At 41.8% G+C, this 17,422-nt stretch overlaps 1 protein-coding gene across 4 annotated transcripts in view; it reads right to left on the reverse strand.

The window, feature by feature from the left end:
• The window catches only part of P2RX6 (purinergic receptor P2X 6), a 45,686-nt gene that overhangs the window by 5,180 nt on the left and 23,084 nt on the right, over positions 1 to 17,422 (reverse strand). For 3 of the 4 annotated variants that reach the window (XM_075178562.1, XM_075178561.1, XM_075178559.1), the window contains 7 exons: positions 16,555 to 16,630; positions 8,069 to 8,148; positions 7,280 to 7,314; positions 6,449 to 6,529; positions 4,905 to 5,046; positions 686 to 795; positions 46 to 139 (listed from right to left, as the gene is read on the reverse strand). In XM_075178562.1, the coding sequence (XP_075034663.1) occupies positions 46 to 139; positions 686 to 795; positions 4,905 to 5,046; positions 6,449 to 6,529; positions 7,280 to 7,314; positions 8,069 to 8,148; positions 16,555 to 16,630 (618 nt within the window). Of the gene's footprint in view, positions 1 to 45; positions 140 to 685; positions 796 to 4,904; positions 5,047 to 6,448; positions 6,530 to 7,279; positions 7,315 to 8,054; positions 8,149 to 16,554; positions 16,631 to 17,422 lie in introns of all 4 variants that reach the window. The other variant, XM_075178560.1, reaches the window with a different exon arrangement.

Genomic DNA, 17,422 nt, shown 5'->3' on the forward strand with positions numbered 1-17,422 from the left:
AATACACGATCAGTGCATTGTGATATTTACTTAACAAAGCCAAACCTCTCCTGTCACGGATATCTCAAACCGGATCCCATACAGCTTTAGGAGGTCTCTGCGTTCACGTCTCTCTCTATCCCAGTAATAAGTAGCTGTTCTACAAATGAAGAATACGTAACAGCTGTTATTACAATAGTGATAACTCTTATCACCTATATATATATATAAAAGAAGAAGCTTCTTTGTTAGCGAATATCTTCCACAGCTCTCAAGGTAAAGCTGCCAAATTTTACATAGTTATTTACATAGTTATTTAGTAAAAAAGTAACGTATTAGACCACACAGCGACAACGCGACAGAGTGACAAATATTGAAAACAATGTTTTGGTTAAAATCAATTGTTTGACTGCTGGAGGGAAACCTCACCAGAACACGACATAACGACAATGCAACAAATCTTATTTTCTAAATAGCATGTTTCGGTCTATTTGCCAAATAATTTGCTAGTATATAAAAGTTGCTACACATTACAAATGGGACCCATGCAAGGCCAGGTGACCCTGCTAGTAGAATATAAAACCAAAGCATGTTATAGTCTCAATTCCTGTTTATCTATTTGTGCCACTTGATATCAACGCACACCACATGAAATTCATTATAGAAAACTGCTAAGTACATAGGAATTTTTATATGTAATACCCACCTAAAGTTGTTTTTCTTGTTTTGCAATCTAAAATAGTATTGTGGTATACAGGACTTTTCTGAGTGATCCAAGTCACATCTCCACTCAATGTCAATTCCAATAACTCCACCCTGGAATAATAATAAAAATAAACACAGTGGAGACCACTGGGTAAAAGGTGTCTATAGTTTTACCCATCTGCTCCTGCTTTTATGGACAGTACATGTAGGAAGATGACATTTTGTGCAGGAAGTACATATATCTGGTAAGAGCGATGGGCACTCAGGGTGTATGCAAGATAAATGTGTTAATACAGATTACCGGTCCGGGTTCCCCCCTCCATTCTGGTGGCACTGCAGACGGCATGTGGCAAGTTTATATTTGGTTAGGCAAGAGGCCCAGAGTCAATCGCACTACCCTGGCGAAGCCTGCTGACGAGGGAGGGCTTGGTCTCCCTCTTGTCTCTAACTACCACTATGCCACCCAATTACACCATGTGATTTCATGCACATTAACCCGGGTTTGAAAAAATGAGTGGATATTGAGAACGCGATGACCCCGGAGGCCCCAGTGCACTATCTACCCTGGCTGTCCGGATCGTACAGACCTGCCTTGGCATATGAATGTCTCACGATCCGATTTACTCTTTTGACATGGGATTCTGTAAACACTCTCTTCAAATTGGCCCCATATCCCTCTCCTCTAACCCCAATATGGAGGCACCCCCAGTTTCCTCCAGGTAATGTAGATTCCATGATTTTACCCTGAAAATCAAGAAAAATAGATCAGTTTCTCCCTATAATGGATAATTTTGGCCCTACAACATTCGCAGGTCTTTCGGCGAGTTACACCCTTCCAACATCTCTGCATTTTTCATATCTACAGATCCGTAGCTTTATATACTCGTAAACGCATACTAAAAAACTCCGACAATTACTACCCTTTGTGCGTAATTCTATTTATTCGGTGGGGCGCAGAGGAAATATATCAGTGCTATACTGCTTCCTCCTTAAACTAAACTTGCCTCCTTTGGATCCCCACGAGGAGGCATGAGACGGGGACCTTGCGCTGGTCCTGGATAGCGAAGGATGGTCAACAATTCAGGAACGAGTGGCCAAGGCATCCATCACTGCGAGTGTCAGGGAAACGGCTTTATAAAGTGTACTTGAGATGGTACCTAGTCCCAACTAAACTTCATCGCATTTTCCTAATAACACCAGACAGATGCTGGCGAGGCTGTGGCGGACAGGGTACTCACCTATCTGGTGGGACTGTCTAATTATCCAACCATTGTGGAACACTGTACTGACCCTTCTCCACCAACTCACAGTCATTCACCTCCCCAGAGACCCCGCAATTTTTTTGCTCAACAAAGCCGCCCCATCTATAAGCAAACCAACGGATCGTCTGACACTTCAGGTTAGTCATGCTTGTAAATTACTGATAGCCTGAGCTTGGAAAAAGACACTTTCCCCTACCAAACCAGAAATTATACAGTACCTTGGTACAGACGACACGGCTCTCCCATATCGGGTAGCATGTGAATGAAAACGTTTAGCCCCCCGCCCCCCCATACCTCTTCCTATCCCTTTCTTACAGACTTTCCTTTTAGTCTCTTCTCCTTTACAAAATCATTGAAAAAGCTGCTTTGTTATATTTAAACCTCTTTGTCATTATATAACGTGGAACCAATAGTTATGTCATATTGTTTTCTTTCACTGTACTTGTTCCACAATGTTGTCTGTTGAACAAAGTGTGAAAATAAAAAGATTTAAAAAAAAAAAACAAATGTGTTAATAGAGTACATTATGTGGCTATATGCAAAATTGAGACACCATTGTTGTGGGGTGTAATATTATAATGAGGTGAAGCGGGAGGAGACAGTTCACATATGAAGGTGTTTCCTGGTGTAGCAGGAGTTCACAGAGCTATTAAATTGAGGAAAATGGGCACATTTTGCACCATCTCAGAGGTAGTGATATTAATTTGTTAAAGTCCAAAACTGCCCTTTAAAAGGCAATTCCTTATGTCATGAATTCTATAACATAAACTAGCAATATAGAGAAAAGAGTACACATTGGTATGTTGGGTTGAGGGAAATAAAACATTTAAGCTGGGTGGACTGGCCTGTGGGCTGTCAGTTGGACTAGCATGTGGGCTGGCAGGTGGACTGGCAGGTGGACTGGCATGTGGGCTGGCAGGTGGGCTGACAGGTGGGCTGTCAGTTGGACTAGCAGGTGGGCTGGCAGGTGGACTGGCATGTGGGCTGGCAGGTGGGCTGGCAGGTGGACTGGCCTGTGGGCTGTCAGTTGGAATAGCAGGTGGGCTGGTAGGTGGACTGGCCTGTGGGCTGTCAGTTGGAATAGCAGGTGGGCTGGCAGGTGGGCTGGCAGGTGTACTAGCAGGTGGGATGGCAGGTGGACTGGCAGGTGGACTGACAGGTTGACTGGCAGGTGGACTGACAGGAGTCTTGAAGAAGTCAGAGCAGGTATGCTAATAAGGGAAAGTATGAGTGAAATATGTATATGTATAGAAGTACACCAAGGAGGTTATTGTTGGTAAATTGTATTATATAATGGGGTGTAATATTATAATGAGGTGAAGCGGGAGGAGACAGTTCACATATGAAGGTGTTTCCTGGTGTAGCAGGAGTTTACAGAGCTATTAAATTGAGGAAAATGGGCACATTTTGCACCATCTCAGAGGTAGTGATATTAATTTGTTAAAGTCCAAAACTGCCCTTTAAAAGGCAATTCCTTATGTCATGAATTCTATAACATAAACTAGCAATATAGAGAAAAGAGTACACATTGGTATGTTGGGTTGAGGGAAATAAAACATTTAAGCTGGGTGGACTGGCCTGTGGGCTGTCAGTTGGACTAGCAGGTGGGCTGGCAGGTGGACTGGCAGGTGGACTGGCATGTGGGCTGGCAGGTGGGCTGACAGGTGGGCTGTCAGTTGGACTAGCAGGTGGGCTGGCAGGTGGACTGGCATGTGGGCTGGCAGGTGGGCTGGCAGGTGGACTGGCCTGTGGGCTGTCAGTTGGAATAGCAGGTGGGCTGGCAGGTGGGCTGGCAGGTGTACTAGCAGGTGGGATGGCAGGTGGACTGGCAGGTGGACTGGCAGGTGGACTGACAGGTTGACTGGCAGGTGGACTGACAGGAGTCTTGAAGAAGTCAGAGCAGGTATGCTAATAAGGGAAAGTATGAGTGAAATATGTATATGTATAGAAGTACACCAAGGAGGTTATTGTTGGTAAATTGTATTATATAATAAGAAAAATCTAAAAAGAGAAAGGGACATTGGTGAGTAACGGCAGGAAAGCAGGAGTGTGTTTTGCTCCCTCACATAAGATGGCATATGTGTTTTGATCTAATGCCATATGTTGTGAGATCTAGTGGCATTAAATACTGTTCTGTGATACCATGGGAGGCATTGGGTGTGGCTGTGCCATACAAGTGCCAAGTGTGGATGTGTAATGGGTTTTGTGGGCTATCTCTTGTCATGTTTATGGAGCACTGGGCACAAGATGGGTCTTCATGGTTTGCCACATGGACACACGATGGGACATTTATGAAAACTGATTTACAAATAAAAGGTGTTATAACCCAGAATAATCATGTGCTTTAATTTCCAAAACTGAAAGGTTACATAATCTAAATGATTGCTATTATTTACAACATCTTTTCCTATGCACCAGTTTTTATAAACGTTCCAAAAATTGCTGGTATAGGTACTTTGTGTAGGTCTTTGTCACACCTAGAGCATCTGCCATATGCCTACTGAAATGTGCAAGCTCCACTCTTTGCAGCTCATTATTATATTCTCTCCTGCAAAACAAAATCTAGGGGTAAATGTATGAAGCTGAGAGTTTTCTGGCGGGTTTGAAAAGTGGAGATGTTGCCTATAGCAACCAATCAGATTCTAGCTTTCATTTTGCAGAATGTACTAAATAAATGATAACTAGAATCTGATTGGTTTTTTTCAAACCTGCCGGAAAACTCCCAGCTTGATACATTTACCCCCAGGTGTTTTCATTTGTGTGCTCACAGATTCGACATTTTCAAATAGCTTCCAAGCAGGCTGATAAATAGTTTGCTTAATGCAAAGATTGAAGCCTATGTATTGAACATATAGGTATTTTGTTCATCACTTGTTTGTTTTTGAATATAGTAGCTTAAATGATACTATAGTTAATAGCTACTTGTACATGGTTTAAGTGAAAACTGAGGAAACGTACCAGAAATGATAGTTCTTCAAAGCTGTGCCTGGTTTTTGTTATGATTTCTTTGATTGTGAAGACTGGGCAGAATGGACTGGAGACTGGATCGTATTTGCAGCTCTTAAAATACGTTTCGTCTGATGTCTTCAGCGTGTTTGCCCTTTTAAGATGAGATAACAGTGTGATTAACTTGCACAAAGAAGAACACAGCAATGACAAATTGTATATTTGGTAACCATATTCCAAGTGTTGCTCTATGATAACTGCCTAAAGTGTGTTTGTTGGAGAGAAGTCGAGTGTTATGCAGAAAACTGATAAGCTCAGAAAGCTGCTAGCCCTATGTGAGAGCCGAATCAGAGAGCATGGGTGCGCGCTATGGTGGGAATTCAATTAGCCGCAAAGTGTGCCTGGAACGTCCGTGAGACACATTGCGGAGGAGATTTGACTGAAATCTCTGCTCATTTTTCCTTGCACTCCATAGAGGCGCAAGGGAAAATAAGCGAAGATTTCTACCGTAACTGCCGCCAATGTGCGTGGCGCGATATACAGGGTAGAACTTGGGTTCAGCCCCATGTGGACTCAAATAGCGGTCACTAGCGAAAGCAGGGCTAGAGAGATATATCCCAGGAGAGGAATGCCACAGGCCCCCATCCACCAACATGCTGCTACCCCCATACCAGTGATTTGTGTGCTCAGTAACTGTACATAGCTACCATGTAAATAAATGCAAATTAATTTATTTACATATGATGGCCTAGCAATTATTCTAATAATCTCCATTTGTGCATCATCTCACCTGCCTCATGTATCCACACCTGCCCATCTATCTCACACACACATGTACGGGGACTCACCTAATGTGACCTACATTGCCCTGAGAGGGAGAGACAGAGCTACAGCCAGGTGGCCAAATATGGAGCACTGTTATGCCCAGGCGCTATGGCCTCAAGCACAGTACCTTAGTATTTTACTATATTTATTTATTTTTTGTACCAACTTATGGTAGCTTGTTTCATATATATATATATGTATATATATATATATATATATATATATATCTTTCAATCAGGGGCGGATCTAGAAAGTGGTTGTACCCCGGGCGATCTGGGGGGGGGGGGGATTTAGGCCCCACCCCTTTTCTGACTTCTGAGGCTGCTGGCGGCTGCACACTATGTGCAAGTCCGCTCGGCAGTGACAGGCAGGGACAATGTGCTGCCCGGCTGCTCTGATTGTGTTTTAAACACAATCAGAGCAGCGGGGCAGCACACTGTCCCTGCCTGTCACTGCCGGGCAGACCTGCACATAGCGTGTAGCCGTCGGCAGCAAGCACCCGCTAGGGGGACGATTGCCCTGATCGCCCACCCCTGGATCCGCCACTGCTTTCAATTTGATTATCAGCAACAACAGGACTATGACTGTGGCAAACTTAGCTGTAGGACGGGGTCTTTGACAACCTGGCAATTTGCTAAACTCCTTTGTTCACAACATAATAAAGGGTTCTGTATCTCTTAGATCTTTCAATATATGGTAAGTATATAGTTTTGGTAAATAAAAATACTTACCTTGAAAAATTAAATTTGCTAAAATAAACTGAATTTTTTATTAACAGAGTGAAGTTTTCTGCTTCATTTAAAGGTGTTTTCCTAAACAGAGAAGAACAATAATTATTTTCACCTAAAATACTTAACACATCACATAAAGAAATGAGTTATTTATGGTGTGGAAAAAAACAGACAAGAACTGTGTAATTGCTTATTAATTCATCTGATAAAATGTACAGATCATTTTTATTTTTAAACTTCTTTCCATGTAGTGACTATTTCCCCTTCTCCTTTGCATAACTTACCAGTAGCAAAGCAAATTAAAGGATGAATAAATAAAAACATAAGAATTCCAGGATCAATAATTTGCATAATATATACAACATATTCTATGGTGTATTCTTACAACAGACGGGATCTAAACACATAGTAAAATGTAAATTTAATATAGGTAAATAAAGTATCTGTCAGGTGAACTGGATAAACAAAACAAGACTAGAGGGTATATTTACTAAACCACAGTGTAGTAAATCTAGTCCTAGATTGAATTTGTTTGGCCACTCTAAGCTATTTTTTTCTGTGCCCCCCCCATGTGCCCACTCCTTCACTGCCATAATCTTCCATGATCCAAACCTTGACAACATCCAATCTTTAAAAATTAAGTAAATGGAAATAATTCAGGACGAATTCAGTTTAATTAATTGTTAAAATAGTCAAACAGTAGATTGTAAATGATTATTTAAAACATTTAAAAATAAATAAAGTAAGCAGGGTGCCACCTGCCGCCCCCGGCCTGGGCCTTTGTGTCCTATTCACAGATTCTCAACTGGTGTCAACAGTAAACGTACTCACCCCGACAGGTAGGACAACACCACAGCCTCCTTGTGCTTATGTGAAATATAAGGATAACTGAATATCAAGTGACTGTATAATACATCTTTATATTATTGATATTTATTTATTTATTTTTTGGGGGGTATACTTGTGTTACCTATTGAAATTGATGTGCAACGTTGTTTTAATATATTGTCTATACCGAAGTCCATTTATATAGTTTATATTTTAATTATACTTTATTTTTACTTTTATACTGTGCTAATTTAGAAATAAATTGAATTAACATACCAGCGCTCCTATTCCCTTTTCAATATACCGCACAATACATTCCAGTAGGATGTTTTTTTGGTAGCAGCTAGTATAGTTAATAATTATTTATTGATCGGTATTAATACCGTAGAGCGCCTTTTATATTCCTTTTTACATCCTAGTGCTTACTAGACTAATATGCAGGAGCATTGTGCTTCCTTCTGCCATCCGAGGCTGCTCCTTCAAACCCACTGCCCAGCTCGCCTGCTGACCATCAGCTTACCTCAACCAGCCTTCCTCATCGTTCTGGACATCAGTCACTCGGTGCAGGAGTGAGGTTGGTGACTGTCATGGTAAGAGGAGCATAGGCAGGAAAGGAAGGAACTTTACCACCCCAAGGATGGAGCCACCTGAAACAAAGATTTCTCTTCCCCACATGGGAGGACTGTGTCTGACAGTATGCACAGTGAGACTCATACTACTGATGTACTAAACAATTAGGATCAATATGTTAATGTTAGTTTGCACTTGGTTAAATTACCTAATCAAGGATACATTCTCAACAGGACACCAGCCATAGATCTCACAAGTCGAATAGATACTGTTCAACTGTCGACACCTCCCAGTTTTCATTCCTGCAAGACAAAAGACTCTATTGTGTTCTCTCTACTAAATATCAAGAAGTGTCACAGTGGGGTAAGAGAACAATTGTTACCGGAGGCACTATTTTTACAGGTGCGTGTTGGCAGTCAGTCAGACGGACATGGCCTCCTTTAGTTCAGCAGACCTGCCACGTCGACTTTTACAGCGTGATTTCCTTGAGGAAACAAATGCACTGCAGAAATATGAGCACACCAGTGAAGCAAAACAATATACCGGTGTGTATAGTATGATGAAAAAGTAAATATCAAGCTTGCACGCTATGGGGAACAGGATACAATTTATTTAGCACAGTGAAAATTTTAATATTTACTGTGCACAGTTGGCAACAAGTACAGTGTACATCAGACCTGACTTCCCCCTCATATGCAACCCTATAGCCCAGGGGCTGGCTGGGCAAGGGGGCATCTGCCCACTGGGCCGGTCCCATAGTGGGCTACTTTGGGTTGGGCCACTGGGCTACCTGCATTTCTTTCCTTTAAAGTGTTCCTAATAGACTGCTGAGCAAAAGTCTCACCTCCTGGGCTAAAATCTTCCAACCAGGCCCTAATACAGCCCTATATCCTATGTGGAGGACAGGACTCTGGAGACAGGTGTACGGTTCAACAATGCATTTATAAGGACCAAGTGCAGGAAAACTAAACACAGCAACACAGGAAAGGGGTGAGGACGGTGAATTTTGGGAGTGAATGGACTATATACAATAGAAACAATACTAACACTGGCTTAAGGATAGAACAGATGAGCCAGCAATCTGCATTCCTTCCTCTTAGTATGCAAATTTATACTGGGCCTACTAGGGGCATTTTAAGCATTGGAGCATATGAGGCGCTATGATGCAATGCAAGACTATGTGATAATATGTGAGGCCATATAGTGTTATGTGGAGGGTGAGAGTCTCGCTGTACAAGGAAGGAGTGGGGCTACCACGTGCCCCTAGATAATTAAACCCCTACCTTTTATATGGCAGACTCCCACCCTACTACATATGTCCTCACATATTATCACATAGTCATGCATTCCATCATATAGCCTCATATGCTCCTATGCTTAAAATGCCCCTATATAGTCTTGAGTGCTGTTGTATGTCACTACATGCCACCACAATGCCTCATTTGCCTCCCGAAAGCTTTATGTGACCTACATATAACTTTGTGAGCTACCAAAGCCATAGTCCAGGTGCATAATCCTGGGTCTCTGGATCCACTGTAGTCACTGATACTCTCTGCAACATGCACTGCGCTCAGAAGAAAGTGTAACTAACTTTACCACTGGTTTCACAATGATAAAAGGATGTACTGAACACTTACTGGATGTAGTATGAAGTTCAACTGGGTGTGAAGACTGAACACTCAGGTCTCTAGGGCGGCTATTTTACTCACTAATCTGTTTATGCAGAAAGAATTTTGCTTGGGGGGACCTCTAATTGTGTTAAATTATTACTATATATTATTAGAGATGGTTACTGACCCCCGTGTTTTGGTTTTGGATTCGGTTTTGGATCTGGATTACCGTCGTGTTTTGGTTTTGGTTTTGCAAAACTGCCATTGCGTGTTTTGGTTTTGGTTTTGGTTTTGTTTTGCTATTTTTTGGGAAAATCCATGTTTTTGGGCCTAAATTAACCCAATTTAGTGCTCCAACTGTTTTAGAGACAAGTAATCTAATTATTGAGGTAATAAATCATCCAAAAAAACAGTTTAATTCTTCGTTGGTAGGCCTATTCTACACACAAAACAGATTGTCTTCCTCTCCATCTATGCATATTGGCAATGCAGCCATCGTCTTTGAATGTATATTACACCCTATACTTATAGTTAAATATGTAAAGAAATGGAAAAAGCCAGTTTGGTTTCTGTCTCTCAAGGCCCCCCTCCACTTGTATAAAATACCAAAAAATTCAGCCATTATAGACTGTACAATATTAATTGACATGGAGAAAGCCAGTTTGGTTTCTGTCTCTCTAGGCCCCCTCCACTTGTATAAAATACTAAAAAATTCAGCCATTATAGACTGTACAATATTAATTGACATGGAGAAAGACAGTTTGGTTTCTGTCTCTCTAGGCCCCCCTCCACTTGTATAAAATACAAAAAAATCCAGCCGTTATAGACTGTACAATATTAATTGACATGGAGAAAGCCAGTTTGGTTTCTGTCTCTCTAGGCCCCCCTCCACTTGTATAAAATACTAATAAATTCAGCCGTTATATACTGTACAATATAAATTGAAATGGACAAAGGCAGTTTGGTATCTGTCTGCATCAGATCCTCTCTCCACTAGGAGTAAAATAGAAAACTATTCAGCCGTTATATAATCTAGAATATAAATAGAAATTGAGAAAGGCAATTTGGTATCTGTCTGCATCATAATCATCAACATCATCATTAGCGCCCTCGTCGCCTACACAAATCTCCCCCTCATCCTCTTCTAATTCCAAAGTGGCATCCTCAATTTGGGTATCACCGGCTACACTCGGGCTATTAAGGCACACATCAGCAGAATGCTCACGATTAGACATCCCACTTTTGGATGGACTCTCCACAGGGATTGTTGTCATTTGTGAATCAGAGCAAATATTCTCCTGTAATGCCTCACTGTTATCTTGCAGCTCGGCTTTGACGCGTAACAGTAGTTGTGCACCAATTGTAGGCTGGGTAACTTTTTGGGATCTGCCACTAATAGCCAAAGGTGAAGGCCTCATTCTCTCTTTGCCACTGCGTGTGTAGAATGGCATGCTTGCAATTTTTTTTTTATCGTCACTTAACTTTTGCTCAGTTACACTTCTTTTTCGCTTCAATACAGTAAATTTTTTTTTGGTTTTTGTTTTTTGCACTAATTTGAAAATACTTGTTGTTTGACATCGCCTTGGCCAGATGACGTACTGGGAACACTAACATCAGGACTGGTGACAGAACCTGGTTGCTCATTCAGATCATATGTGGACTGCTTTGAATCCATTCTGAGCGCAAACCACTGGGGAGTGCTAAAAATTATTTAGTAGATACTGCTGACAGATATGACTTTTGACAGCCAGAAATATTAATGCACAATTAGGGAGGACACCCCAAAAGCACTGAGGAGTGCTAAAAATTATTTAGTAGATACTGCTGACAGATATGACTTTTGACAGCCAGAAATATTAATGCACAATTAGGGAGGACACCCCAAAAGCACTGAGGAGTGCTAAAAATTATTTAGTAGATACTGCTGACAGATATGACTTTTGACAGCCAGAAATATTAATGCACAATTACGGAGGACAACCCAAAAGCACTAAGGAGTGCTAAAAATTATTTAGTAGATACTGCTGACAGTTATGACTTTTGACAGCCAGAAATATTAATGCACAATTAGGGAGGACACCCCAAAAGCACTGAGGAGTGCTAAAAATTATTTAGTAGATACTGCTGACAGATATGACTTTTGACAGCCAGAAATATTAATGCACAATTAGGGAGGACACCCCAAAAGCACTGAGGAGTGCTAAAAATTATTTAGTAGATACTGCTGACAGTTATGACTTTTGACAGCCAGAAATATTAATGCACAATTAGGGAGGACACCCCAAAAGCACTGAGGAGTGCTAAAAATTATTTAGTAGATACTGCTGACAGATATGACTTTTGACAGCCAGAAATATTAATGCACAATTAGGGAGGACACCCCAAAAGCACTGAGGAGTGCTTAAAATTATTTAGTAGATACTGCTGACAGATATGATTTTTGACAGCCAGAAATATTAATGCACAATTAGGGAGGACACCCCAAAAGCACTGAGGAGTGCTAAAAATTATTTAGTAGATACTGCTGACAGATATGACTTTTGACAGCCAGAAATATTTATGCACAATTATGGGGGACACCCCAAAAGCGCTGGGGAGTGCCAAATATGAAGAAAAAATAATAAACCTCTATCCTCCTCTCTGCACTAGCGATTTTGGTTAGAGCAATTGCAAGAACAATATTGTATTCTCTGTCCCTGCTCTAATTAGCCTATGACTACACCCTGCTCTCTCCCTCTGTCAAATGGCGATGGATTGCTGTGGAGGCGTGTATTTATAAAGTTGAAGTATCGCGAGAACCGAGCCCCGACGACGTCATAATGACGTTCGGCCTCGATTTGGATTCGGAATGGGCGGGAGAGTACCGAGCTGCTCAGCTCGGTACTCGGATACCCAAAGTTCGGGTGGGTTCGGTTCTCGGAGAACCGGACCCGCCCATCTCTATATATTATGTTTAGGTAAAAGTTTTCCAGATATCTTTATATCATTTTTTTGCCGGGGCACCCACAGGCTATTTGCCTGCGCTACCCAGTGTAGAGTATACCCAGAGTTAACCAGCAAAGAGTCCAGGACCAAGTCATCAGTTTACTGGTATACTGTCAGGATTCAAGCTCAGGGCTGCTGCTCTTCTGACTGAGCTATTCTATCTGTTGGACAGATCCTTGCTTTTGCCCTTTGTCCAGCTCTGTAACACAATGTTCTACCATGTTCTAGCTCATCCCCCTGACTTCCTATATAAGTTAGACCCTGTCACTTCCTCCTTGCCAGATTATTCTGCTCCTGCCCAGTAATCTAGTTGATGCTGTTTCCTGCTGCATCCATTCTGTACCATTACTGGCTTGTCCAACATTTTGTACAGATCTGACTTATTGTGTACCGAACTCTATTGCCTCTGATTATTCTTTGTTCTGATGAATCTTGGCCTGCCTTCCTTTCAAGCCATTGGGCTCTGATTCTAACTCCAAACAAATACCTCACAGCCTATCATTCGCCTCCATTATTGTAAAAAAAAACAACATATTTTTACACCCAGGCAAATATCTGAATAAAGAACATTTAAGTTTATGTAACACAATCACCAACCAACCCTTTTGTAAAAGGGTTAAACGAACCACACTATAACAGTTGTACCATAACATACTGTCACACAACTGAGCCGCTGACTGTCTGGCGAGGTCCGGCACTCTCACCTGCCTCTCCCACTGCCGTTCTCCTCTCCTGTCAGACGCTGCAGCTATCTCGCCGGGCGCCATGTTGCCGACTCTCCTGCGCATGCTGATAAGAAACGTTGAGCCATTCCTCCATTGAAAGTCGGAGATAAGCTGTGGCTTTCCAAAAATACAATATCCGCCTGACAGTGCCGTGTATGAAGTTTGCACCTCGGTTCATTGGTCTTTTTGAAATTCTCCAGGTCATCAATCCTGTATTTTTCAAACTAAAGTTCCCTGCTTCCCTCCGCATCTCCAATATGTTCCATGTTTCATTGCTCAAACCTCTCGTTATCAATCGATTCTCTTACAACAATTATCTCTGTCCCCTCTCTCCGCTTCGCAAGGTGAGGAGTTTGAAGTTGTTGTCCTTCCTGTCAGATGCTGCGGCTCTCTCACCGGGTGCCATCTTGTCGACTCTTCTGCGCATGCGTGAACAGGCTTTTTGTAATCTCCCTTCATTCAATCCATTCTCTAATCAGCAGCTCAGATTCTCTATTTAAGGCTCCTCCTACATACCTTGGGTGCCAGTTCTTCAGGTTTTCCTACCTGTTTGGACGTGCTCTGTTCTGGCTCCAGTATTACCAGCTGCTACTCCTTCCTCCTAGCGCTGTCTCCTGGTTACCTGGATTTTGTGCTCCTGGTCCTTACAAACTACCTCTGTGTGTTTCTGTTAACATACACCTGTGTATCGGGTCTCCTGCATTCCTTGTATCCTGCAGATTGTTACACCTTTTTCCGATCCTGTTTCTGAGCCTCCCAGGACCTATATTGTTTCACTCTTCTGCAGATCACCTCTTCGCTTTGTTATCAAGTTACTTCAGGACTCTGGTGTCTCCGCTGCCCACAGACCACTGCACTCCTCAGTGATCCTTACTCAGGGCTTCCCAGCTCCCAGGATCTCTGTGTATTTGCACTCCGCAGAGCATCGCACCTACAAGTGTCTTGATACCACTTATAGCAAACCTTTCTGCTCCCTCTGTTTCCTGCAGACTGTTACACCATCTACCGATTCTGTCTCTCGGCTATCCAGCTCCCCAAGACCTCTTGTGTATCAATCACCTGTAGATCACATCACCAGGTTCTGCCTATTACTCCAGGACCCAGATGCACACTGCACCTTACTGAATTTCTCATCTTTGCATATTCCAGTACCACTTACCTGTATCTGGCGCATATCTCTTCGGACCACCATCTCTGGGGTTCTCCTCTGGATCTCGCTTGATATTCCTTTAGAGGGCCACGACCTGCGGAGCCGAAGCCGGGAAGTCCACACACCGCATGCGGAGGTCCCTGGCAAACACCACCTGCTTTGTTAGACTACGCACCTCTTTGAAGGTACTGTCAATTCAAGCAGATTCTGCGGTTCTTACTAGCCCTCGGGTTGTGACACATACAAGATGAACCTGTTATAGTATAATAACAATCAACTTATAGACAACACTGGGGTATACGCTTCAGACTTAACTTTTGAAGTAAGATTCTTCTACTGTTGTTGTGAACGTCATTGTCTCCCTGCAGACACACATATCCACAAGACCTGTAGGAAAAAATTATGAAAGAAGAATATTGCTGGTCCTCACAATCCTTCACTGTGGCCCCTGTTTCTGGATCAGTGCGCCGCAAGCCATAACCTGTATCCAAACCTGACTTCCATCATCTTCACCGCTGAATCTGACTCCTGGGGGTAAATGTATCAAGCTGAGAGTTTTCCGGCGGGTTTGAAAAGTGGAGATGTTGCCTATAGCAACCAATCAGATTGTAGCTGTCATTTTGTAGAATGTACTACATAAATGACAGCTAGAATCTGATTGGTTCTTCAAACCCGCTGGGAAACTCTCAGCTTGATACATTTACCCCCTGGTCTCGGGACCAGTCTTCTATCTTGGCTCTGGTTCCCACACTTGAGGTTTCTGGGTACAGGGAAGGAGCTAGCTCGGCTGGTTATGTGATTGGCAGCCCTTATCTCCCAGAGCTGCCTATCTCACTCCTGAACCCCCTGCCAACACTGGCTCCAAAAAGCTTAGAGATAAAAAACTTACACAATGATTCTTTACAAAGTGAGGCTAATCACTGACGATTAACATAGCTCTGGTAACCTCCTTGACTTAACTCCTTCCAGTCTTTTAGTGAGATCTACAGCTTCAAAGTGAATAGTACTTCCTGTGTGATTTAGCTGGCCCTCTGCCACCAACATTTGGAAGACCTGGTGCACGTATGGGGCTGGCTGCGTTAAGAGCCGTCTTTGCAGGGTCAATCATCATCGTCATCATCATCACCATTTATTTATATAGTGCCACTAATTCCGCAGCTCTGTACAGAGAACTCACTCACATCAGTCCCTGCCCCATTGGGGCTTACAATCTAAATTCTTTAACACAAACACAGACAGACAGAGACACAGACTAGGATCAATTTGTTAGCAGTCAATTAACCTAACAGTATGTTTTTGGAGTGTCGGAGGAAACCAGAGCACCCGGAGGAAACCCATGCAAACACAGGGAGAACATACAAACTCCTCACAGATAAGGCCATGGTCAGGAATTGAACTCATGACCCCAGCGCTGTAAGGCAGAAGTGCTAACCACTTAGCTACTGTGCTGCCCCACAATCTTTCCCCAGCATGGATACAGCTCTTTTACAAACATAGTATCAGCACATACATTGAGACAAAATGTAAGCATACAGTTAAACATGAGTGGGGCTATCAGAAGGAGGGCGTTTTCTGGTAGGCCTAACCTGTTTTGAACATTGATATTCGTAAAACGTGACTGACCAAAGTCCATACTCTGTATGAAACCAGCACATTCATGGTGAGGTAAAGTTAACCCCTAATTTTGTCACAACCCTGAAAAGTTAGAGAAGAATGATTGCGCTTTCCTTTTCACACCACTTTTGGATACAGTCTATTCTCGGTACACAGAATTTAGAATATTGCAGTAATGAGTAGACCTAAATCTAGGTCTCTTTCACACCTCATTGACCTGTCTTATCCTGCACCATTACCATATCCCCCTGTTAACCAATATGAAAGTTAGCACTTCCACATTAATGTGCAAGATATAAGTATAACCTCTAGAAATGTAATTTCCAGCCTTTTCAATCACTGTACAATGTGGCTAATGTTTGCTTGACTAAACAATGTTAAAATATTGAAATAACAAAACTATATAATAGCATATATATTAAATAAAAACAAGAGAATGCTTAAATGAGTCTAGATTGTTAATGAACACATTTTGACATATCATACCCTTTGTATAATTTTACTATATTACCTAAATTCTTGTGATACATCCAGACTATTAGATGACATAACTCACTATTTGGGAACCATTGCTCCAAGAGTATATTAGTCCCTGCATTACTTATTTACGTAAAACTGCATTACCATTTCCATTCACCACAGGTTCTCCTGGAGCGCAGTCTAAGTCTTCACCACATCTGCCATCTAATATGGATGGGCTCTGTAAGGACAATAATGTACAGTAAATCCAATACCTTATCACTTTTCTGAATGGCATTCTTACTCTTCTCCAACGCAAGGAAAAAATGTCCGGGAAACACTAAATACGTGTAACCAATTATGTCAATAACATAATGGGCCATACTCGTTTAGTCAAAATTACTGCAGTTTGGGAGCAATGTAATTTCCACTTATCAACAGTTTCAAAGCCTTTGGGTGTCCTTTAAAAAGTCGAGTCAATGACCACTTGTTATCAACATATAGCAATATACTGAAGAGGCAGAGCCTAATATGGAAAATGTAATGTTATCCCAGCCATGTAGTTTTTTCTATTAACATTTTAAATATTGTTATAATAATTTTGGTTATGCTATGTGCAAACTGTGTAAGCTTTTTGGGAATCTCTTCTTTCAACCGTTGGAATCAAGACAATTTGGCTTAATATGGACAAGTGAATATGAACACACACTCCAATGAGAATAATTTGGTAACAATTTATGAACTTCTGTTTTGGTGAAGCATCTTCTAAATTCGTATTTCTAAACATAAATCTATTTGTATACTCTGACATTATACATGTTATCACATTGAGCCTGACCTGCATTCTTCCCTGAAATGGATTACCCTTTTTTAAAAATCCATCAGACTTGTATCCCTCCTTTTCAAAGTTTTTTTTTTTCTTAATTGCTTTTACAATCTAGTTTTAGGGGAAACAAACTATTATACGGCTTATGGCACTATGGGGCATTTTCAATTGTTGCCGTTTTCTGCCGAATAAAAAGTATTACCGTTA

This window comes from Mixophyes fleayi, chromosome 1, assembly GCF_038048845.1.
Source record: "Mixophyes fleayi isolate aMixFle1 chromosome 1, aMixFle1.hap1, whole genome shotgun sequence".
Lineage (NCBI taxonomy): Eukaryota > Metazoa > Chordata > Amphibia > Anura > Limnodynastidae > Mixophyes > Mixophyes fleayi.